General features: G+C 38.0%; 1 protein-coding gene across 1 annotated transcript; it reads right to left on the bottom strand.

The window, feature by feature from the left end:
- LOC110318091 (olfactory receptor 4C46-like) lies at nucleotides 1-930 on the bottom strand. Its single transcript, XM_021192831.1, has one exon. It carries the CDS (start codon nucleotides 928-930, stop codon nucleotides 1-3), a length of 930 nt encoding a protein of 309 aa, XP_021048490.1.
- Between the last annotated feature and the right edge of the window lie 8,837 nt (nucleotides 931-9,767).

Below are 9,767 nucleotides of genomic sequence, written 5' to 3'. Positions count from 1 at the left end.
TTATTTGTCATCTGACTGAATTTTTATACTAAACAATTTCCAAATGGCATTTTTCATCTGAGCATTTCTTAAGGTATAGATTAATGGATTCAACATGGGGGTTATCATAGTATAAAACAAAGTAACTGCTTTATCAATGGGTAATGTAGCTACAGGTCTCATGTACACAAATATGCAGGGCACAAAGAATAAAACCACTACTGTAATGTGAGAAACACAGGTAGAGAGGGCTTTGCGCCTGCCTTCTGCACTGTGGGTTCTTAGGGAGTTAAGGATGACCAGGTAAGAGACAAGCAGTAGGAGGAAATTTAACAGACAGATGAAGCCACTGTTGGCAGCAACAAAAAGCCCCAGAATGTGGGTGTCAATACAGGCTAGATCAAGCAAAGGGTTCAGATCACACATAAAGTGGTCTATGACATTAGGGCCACAGAAAGGTAATCCAATAATGAAAAGAATTTGTATACCTCCATGAAGAAAGCCTCCAACCCAAGACACTCCCACAAGGATGTTACAGAGTCTTCTGTTCATGATGGTTGGATAGTGGAGGGGTTTACAGATGGCTACATAGCGGTCATAAGCCATCACAGTAAGCAAGATGACTTCAGTTCCTCCAATGAAATGTTCTGCAAAAACTTGGGTCATGCATCCATTGAATTTAATAGATTTCCTTTTATGGAGTGAATCAGCAATCACTTTAGGTGTATTGACAGAGGAGTAGCAAGCATCAATAAAAGAGAGATAGGCCAGGAAGTAATACATAGGGTACCCCAACAGTTGGCTGTTTGTAATAGTGATTAGAATGAGCAAATTTCCTACCACAGAGAAAACATAGATAACCAAAAACACAACAAAGACGATTTTCTGCAAGAGTGGATTCTGTGTGAGCCCCAGGAGAACAAACTCGGTCACGTTATTCTTAATTTCCATCTAGTTTATGAAACAGTCAATTGTATTTCCTGGAAAAAAAATGATACATCCACATCTTTATATAATTTCTGTATTCTAATAATTCATAACTTTGCTTCAGTTAATTAATGAAGATTTTCTTTCACTATTGAAGAAAGTTCTAGATATTTATGATTATTTAAGACTACAGAGTTGTCTTCTCAGTGTAGATAGCTTCTTCAGAAGATTACCAATTTAAGCAATGTTTGTTTATAAAAACACTAGGCAATCTCAAATCTGCTTAGCAATTGAGATTACTCAGGGCCTAAAAGGAGTTCAGATTATACTCATAGAGGCAGTTATGTGCACAAAGTCTAATAAGGTGTATATTAGTTTAGTGCAGCAGCCATCAGTGTGAATATAACGACTCTGTGTTTTATTCATATTCTATGAACAACCAGAACATGTAAGTCATGATCTGAATAGAAGCATAGAGCAGATTTATGTAATCTAATTCCTTTTGTAGTAAAATCATAAACTGAGCCTTGGTCTTGCTTGAAAGAGCCTGGCATTCATTGAGCAGTAGAAGGTAGACAATTAGTCCCGATATTAGAATTTTAATAGTACCATCTTAAAATTACATATGAAACTACCAATATTTTAAACTAAGTCAAAGTTTCATGTTTTAGATAACTATATAGATAACAAAAAGCATTAAAGTAGAACAGAAACTGATATGAAGGCTTCAGCAGAAATTGTCCTAAGGCTACAATGAAAGAACACATGTAAAAGAATTCATAATAATTAATAAGTCCATGTCATTAGTCTTATATAGTTTGGGACAAGTCTGTGTTCCTGCACTGGTTGTTACTAAGTGCTTTTAGCACAATGCTGATATTTACACTTTATATAATCTGTGTTGTTGGTATTATTTGTCAATTGAAAGAAAGGGAACACTATCTATCTATCTATCTATCTATCTATCTATCTATCTATCTATCTATAAACAAAATATTAAAGTAAACCACTAAATATTATCTGTTCCTAAGAACTTTTTAAAAATGGGTACTGGTTCAGTTTTTCATATACACAAAAGAGATGGTTACCATAATTAATCTACAGATTGTTATAAGTCCTAGTCTGTATTGTGGTAACAGAGAAATTATTTTTTTCGTATCTCAGTTAAGCTGAAAAATTGGCAGCATTATCATACTTCAAATCTTTTAGTTATTTTTATCTCCCACATTTTAAATTATTGTGCAATTAAAATCATCCAGTTGTATTAATCATGTTGTCATTTAAGAAAGGTGTTGGTTCACTAACTACTTTAGATATGACTGAATGATTTACTTACTTGAATGCCATTTATGAAAAAAGTTCTTTTGAGGCAAATTCATAGGCAGACAGGATCATAGACCATCTTTCCTCTTTCTCATACATGGTTATACTGTAGAGGTTGCAAAACACTGGCAAACAGTGTGGAAATATGCTTCAACAATTCCCAAATACATCAGTTCAGAAATTGTAGATAGACACCAAATGAGAATTTTTGTTATTCTTCTTCCTGCTCAACTTGGTTCAATTCTGCAATTTCACATATCTGATTCATCACGTATGTATAAAGTGGATCAAGAATAGCATTGGATAATTTAAATGCAAATCACTTTCCAAATGCCTTGAAGAGCTAGAATAAGGATGATATACTCTGTGACTTTATTAATGAACCTGAATAAAAAAAAAAAATCAAACCCCTATGTACAAACATTATACTATTTACCACATAGTAGTACTGATGAAAGCTATAACTCAACAGTTCCAGATCTCAGTGAGTACTGTGAGTGCTCAGAGAAAACTTCTCCAGGAAAGAAAGTCTTTCAGTATGAAATATTCAACACATTTTTAAACATCAAGTCAACACATATTTTATAGTGTCTCCATAGAGACATCTCTCCTTCCCTCCAAAAACCTAATGATATTTCACAGACAGTATGCTGTTTGAATATGGAATGGATTCTTTTAAAGAACTATGTAGAGATGATCTTTGATTTCTGAATATGGTCATTCATCCTGAAAGGCAGGGGCTGGCAAATTTGCAGAAGTCTCCAAAGGATCCTCTCAACTCACAGGGAATCTTGCTGAGGATATGTGACATGCAAAGAGACAGCATTCGTAACCTGCATTGAAAGCATATTTAAAGAAGTGCCTATGAATTTCAATGATCTCGTTATTGTGCTTTCTCTCCCAGGAATTAATTAGCTTCTTTGATAGGAAGGCTCTGTCTTAGAATCCAATCTCTTAAAAGACATGTGTGACTGACTCACTTACTCTTCAATGTGGAGTAGTAGCCTGCGAGCATAGAAAGAAAGCATGTAGTAGGTTCCTTTCTCTAACAGTTTACTTTAGAATACTGAGTGCCATGTAACCAACAGTGTCCTCAATCTAGCAGGGACACTGTGAATCCAGCTTCCCTTGTGATACATATGACAGGGGCAATAATTATATTCTTATCAATGTGATCCTATTTTTAAAAACTTGCTTACTACGTAAACCAAAGAAGTCTCAAAACTGACAACCATTTTAAAGTAATAACTTGAAATTCTTTTTCCCATATTTCTGAGTGTTGTGGATTTTTCTGTTTTCTTTACAGTTCTGCGTGTTATACTTATCTCTATATTGTACTTCTACTTATGACCATATTTTAGTTATCATCAGGATTACCTCCTAGGGCCCCGTTTCAAAACAAAACAAAATAAAACAAAATACAACAAAACAAAACAAAACAACACAATACAACCACAAAGAGAGGGTTTCATACTTATTCCTTTGAATTATTATTGGTTATTAGACACCATTTGTTCCTTCATTAGGATGATTATTATTAAATTATTGTGCTTATTAATTTTTTCTTTTTTTATTAGATATTTTCTTTATTTGCATTTCAAATGCTATCCCAAAAGTTCCCTATACCCTCCCCCTGCCCCTGCTCTCCTACCTACCCACTCCCACTTCTTGGCTGTGGTATTCCCCTGTGCTGGGTCATATAAAGTTTGCAAGGCCAAGGGGCCTCTCGTCCCAATGATGGCCGATTAGGCCATCTTCTGCTACTTATGCAGCTAGAGACACAAGCTCAGGGGGTACTAGTTAGTTCATATTGTTGTTCTACCTACAGGGTTGCAGCCTCCTTCAGCTCCTACAGAAGTGGATGCTCACAGTCAGCATCCACTTGGATGGAACACAGGGCCCCTAGTGGAGGAGCTAGAGAAAGTATCCTTGTCTTTTTTGAGAACTTTGGGTAAATATTAGAATGGCTACTGCAGCTTGTTTCTTTGGATTATTTGCTTAGAAAATTGTTGTCTAGCCTTTTAATCTGGGGTAATGTCTCTCTTTGTCCCTGAGGTGGGTTTCCTATATGCAGCAAAATGTTGGGTCNTTTTTGTGTAGCCAGTCTGTTAGTCTATGTCTTTTTATTGGGGAACTGAGTCCATTAATATTAAGAGATAATAAGGAAAAGTAATTGTTGCTTCCTGTTCTTTTTGTTGTTAGAGTAGGATTCTGTTCTTGCAGCTGTCTTCTTTTACGTTTGTTGAAGGATTATTTTCTTCCTTTTTCTAGGGCATAGTTTCACTCCTTGTGTTGGAGTTGTTGCTTTATTATTCTTTGAAGGGCTGGATTTGAGGAAAGATATTNTGTGAATTTNGTTTTGTCATGGAATACTTTGGTTTCTCCATCTATGGTAATTGAGAGTTTTGCTGGGTATAGTAGCCTGGGCTGGCATTTGTGTTCTCTCAGGGTCTGTATAACATCTGTCCAGGATCTTCTGGCNTTCATAGTCTCTGGTGANAAGTCTGGTGTAACTCTAATAGGTCTGCCTTTGTATGTTACTTGACCTTTTTTTTCCTTTACTGCTTTTAATGTTCTATCCTTATTTAGTGCATTTGTTGTTCTGAATATTATATGTTGGGAGGAATTTCTTTTCTGGTCCAGTCTATTTGGAGTTCTGTATGCTTCTTATATGTTAATTGGCATCTCTTTCTTTAGGTTAGGGAAGTTTTCTTCAATAATGTTGTTGAAGATATTTACTAGTTCTTTAAATTGAAAATATTTATTCTCATCTAATGCCTATTATCCTTAGGTTTGGTCTTCTTATTGTGTCCTGTATTTCCTGGATATTTTGAGTTAGGATCTTTTTGCATTTTGCATTTTCTTGATTGTTTTGTCCATGTTTTCCATGGAATCTTCTACACCTGAGATTCTCTCTTCCATGTCTTGTATTCTGTTGCTAATGCTCACATCTATCGTTACTAATTTCTTTCCTAAGATTTCTAACTCTGGAGTTATCTCCCTTTGGGTTTTCTTTATTGTTTCTACTTCCATTTTTAGAACTTGGCTGGTCTTGTCCAAGTCCTTCACCTATTTGATTGTGTTTTCCTGTAATTCTTTAAGGGATTTTATTTTTCCTCTTTAAAGACTTCTACCTGTTTAGCACTGTTTTCCTATAATTCTTTAAAGGATTTTTGTGTTTCCTGCTTAAGGACTTCTACTGGTTTAGCAGAGTTCTGTATTTCTTAAAGTGAGTTATTAATGTCCTTCTTAAAATTCTCTATGATTTTAAATCCAAATCTTGTTTTTCTCGTGTGTTGGGGTATCTAGGACTCGCTGTGGTGGGAGTACTGGGTTCTGGTGATACCGAGTTGTCTTGGTTTCTGTTAGTAATATTCTTACTTTTGCATTTCCTCATCTGGTAATCTCTGGTGTTAGATGTTCTAGCTGCCTCTGGCTGGAGCTTGCTCTTCCTGTGATTCTGTTAGACTCTGTCAGTAATCCTGGGAGTCTAACTCTCTCCTGAGTCACAGGGGTCAGAGCACTTGCTGCAGACAAGCTCTCCTCTGGCAGGGAAGATGCACAGAGGTCTGAGGATCATCTCTGGCTCTTGGCTGAGGATGAAGTCTCGAAGGGACCCTGTCAGAGAAGCTCTGATGCTTCTGAGTCCTGGGCACTCTCCTGTGGTGACTGATTTCTGAGAGACCCTGGATAGAAGATGGTGATCTCACCTGAGTCATGGGTCAGAGCCCTACCTGGAGGCCAACTCTCCTCTAGCAGGGAAGGTACACAGAAGTCCGAGAATCATCTCTGCCTCCTGGATGAGTATGAAGACCAGAAGGAACCCTGTCCAAGAAGCTCTGTTGCTTATGTGTTCTGCATGCTCTCCTGTGCAGACTGGTTTCTGAGAGACCCTGGATAGAAGATTTCAATCTGAGTCCCTGGGTCACCTGAACAATCATTTATTAAGTCAGCTTCTTATCAATATTCTCTTGAACTTTAAACTCAGAATTGTTCTATGAAGGCAATTTGTGACAACACATGTTCAACAGAGGTCTTACTCCTTTATACATTTGTGTCAAATATTTGTGTTGGTTTCTGTTTTATCTTCTTCTTCCCTATTTAGTTATGGTTTGATCTTTCTCTGGATCTCAGTATTTTTTTACTGTGACACATACAATCCACACCAACTCTTAATAATCTGAACTTTATTTTCATTTTTAATATGTCTACACATTCTCCTATGATTGATTAGTTCTAGTCACAAATCAAGGTTGCAGGTACAGGTCCATTAATCATGTTCTAAAAAATTTAAGTATTTTGTTGTTTCCATTGTGGGTAAGGATAAAATAACCTGCTGATAGCATCTCAGGGAGCTCTTTGTTATGAACAATCATAGTTAAGTAGGAGAAATGGTTGCACCCGACCTAACTTACGCTATAGTCATTGCAGTATATGGTTAGGTTTTCTTTTCTCTGTGTGTCTCTGCTCCCCCCATGTATATATGTGTGTGTGTTGTGTGTTGTGTGTTGTGTGTGTTGTGTGTGTGTGTGTGAGAGAGAGAGAGAGAGAGAGAGAGAGAGAGAAATACAGACAGAGAGAGGGTAGCAGAGAAGAGAAGTAAGAGCGAAAAAGGAGAGATTAAGAGGAAGAGTGGTAGAGTTAGGTAGGGGCTAGAGGAAGAAAGGAGAAATGGAAGCAGGATGGGGGCACAGAGTGGTGAGCAGTGGGAGAGAGGAATAATGGGAAGAAGGGAACATGGAGAGAAGGAGAGGGAGAGGCTGATTTCAGTATTATAGGAAAAGAAAGATAAAAGTGAGAATAGCATCTGTGTTACATAACCCTCATTCATAGATTTGTATGCAAAAGAAGGAGAAAACAGTATTAGGACATGGTAGCAGGATGGAGGAAGGAGCAGAAGAGAATAGAAGGGACTTCCATATGAAAAGGTTACCAATGGGACACCAGCATTTTCATCCACTCCATGCTTGTGACTCCATTGTTAGAAATTTGCTTGCTGCTATAACTTCTCTGCCCTAATTTATTTATTCTCAAGATCCTCTACCTCACTCAGCATGACATGAGCTGCTTCTGATAAGGAGAAAAGTAATTCTACATATTAAAGGTAAGGACAATATATAGACGTGGTGGAAATTTGTATTTTAATCATTGCACTAATGATAGAGACATGGGAGGAGAGACACTCTCAGGACTAATTGGAGGTACCCCAAGTCAAAATGTCCAAAATTGGGTAAAGAGAACATGAAGTATCCATCTCCAGTAGATAGGCAGGGCCTCAACTGGAGGGACAGGGTTACTAAAACACAGTCAAAATTCCTGATCCAGAATTGTTCCTGTATAAAGAACTACAGGGACAAAAATGGAGAAAAGACTGAAGGGAAGGAGATCCAATGACTGGCCCAACTTGGGATCCATCTCATGTGGGGAGGAGGGCTGTCAGTCACCAAGGCCAGACCCTACTTTGCTATGATGTGCTTACAGAGAGAAGCCTGGCATGTCTGTCCTCAGAGAGGCCCTACTAGCCTCTGAGACAGAAGCAGATACTTAGACCCAACCACTGGGGACCCCTATGGATGAGTTAGGGGAAGGATGGAAAAAGCTGAAAGAGAAAGCAACCCCATAGGAAGACCAGCAGTCTCAGCTAAAGCAGCAGCCAAGGAGCTCCCAGAGACTGAGGCACCAACCAGGAGCGTACAGCTGGGCTGAGGCTCCTGGCACAAACATAGCAGAGGTCTACCTGGTTGGTCTCAGTGGGTGAAGATGTGCTTACTCCTGCAGAGACTTGAGGGCACAGAGAAGGAGGATCCCTGGTGTGGTGGGTTGGAGCACCCTCTTAGAATCAAGAGGGGGGAGGAATAGGATGAGGAACTGTTTGAGGACGATTGAGGGGGTCATCAATGGGAATAAAAATAAATAAAGTAATTTTAAAATAAGAACCAAATAAGATAGTTCTAATAAAACCATATGAGGGTGTATTATTTTAAAGAACATGGATACAAACAACAACAAAAATATACCATATCATTCATTAAATTGAAATATGTACATTTACTAATCATTTGTTGTAAAATCCAACCACAAATTCATGTTTTGATGGGTCTTTAAAATCTTTTACTTTTGTGGATATATCTTTTAAATAATTTCCTAAAGGCATGGAAAAAGTCAATAAAAGGTCTGTTAAACATCCTTGAAACTAAGGAGTAGTAGGAGTGGGAGAAAGACTCCAAGGAAGACTCTTATCAACTTTATCAACTGGTTGTCCCAAACTAAATAGTCAGCCTGGATCCACAAATGCAACTAAGTTTATACAGACTGAGCAGGCTATATTCATGTATTTAGGAATATGTCTATACACACACACACACACACACACACACAAACACACACACATTTACATATAAAATATATTTAACAACATTAATCATAATAAACCATGAATTTGAAATAGAACAAGATGGGTATATAGGAGAGTTTGGAGGGGAAAAGTGAAAGTGAGGAATGGTGTCAATAAAAGCTCAAACAATGATGGAAATGATTAAAAATAAAAATGATAATATTAAGTAAAATGAAAGAGAAAATAACACATAAAAGAAACTCATATGATCTCAAAAGAATTAGCTAGTGCAATCCTGATGACATAACTAGGGGCATGGAATGACATTGTAAGAGCTTCATCTTGTAAGGAATTTAAAATGAGTATATCTAAGTTTGAAGTTACTTATATTATGGAATTGATGACTTTTTTTCCAATTTTTATTAGGTACTTACTTCATTCACATTTTAAATGCTATCCCAAAATTCCCCTATACCTTCCCCCCCTCACCTACCCATCCACTCCCCCTTCTTGGCCCTGGTGTTCCCCTGTACTGGGGCATATAAAGTTTGCAAGACCAAGGGGCCTATCTTCCCAATAATGGCTGACTAGGCCATCTTCTGCTACATATGCAGCTAGAGACACGAGCTCTGGGGCTGCTGGTTACTTCATATTGTTGTTCCTCCTATAGGGTTGCAGACCCCTACAGCTCCTTGGGTACTTTCTCTAGCTCCTTCATTGGGGCCCCTGTGTTCGATCCAATATCTGACTGTTTGCATCCACTTCTGTGTTTGCCAGGCACTGGCATAGCCTCACAAGAGACAGCTATATCAGGGTCCTTTCAACAAAATCTTGCTGGTGTATGCAACAATGTCTGTGTTTGGTGGCTGCTTATGGGATGGACCACTGCGTGGGGCAGTCTTTTGATGGTCCATCCTTTCATCTCAGCTCCAGACTTTATCTCTGTAATCCCTTCCATTGGAGTTTTGTTCCCAATTCTAAGAAGGGGTGAAGTATTCACATTTTAGTCTTTCTTCTTCTTGAGTTCCACATTTTCTGTATCCATTCCTCTGTTGAGGGACATCTGGGTTCTTTCCAGATTCTGGCTATTATAAATAAGGCTGCTACGAACATAGTGGAACATGTGTTCTTATTACCAGTTGGAACATCTTCTGAATATATGCCCAGGAGAGGTATTGCTGGATCCTCTGGTAGTACTATGTCC

The sequence above is a fragment of the Mus pahari genome, chromosome 3 (genome assembly GCF_900095145.1).
Source record: "Mus pahari chromosome 3, PAHARI_EIJ_v1.1, whole genome shotgun sequence".
NCBI classification, from domain to species: Eukaryota; Metazoa; Chordata; class Mammalia; order Rodentia; family Muridae; genus Mus; species Mus pahari.
This window is presented reverse-complemented; position numbering and strand designations above follow the sequence as displayed.

Coding starts and splice junctions, on each gene's coding strand:
- LOC110318091 (XM_021192831.1), bottom strand. CDS start 930: ATGGAAATTAAGAATAACGTGACCGAGTTTGTTCTCCTGGGGCTCACA.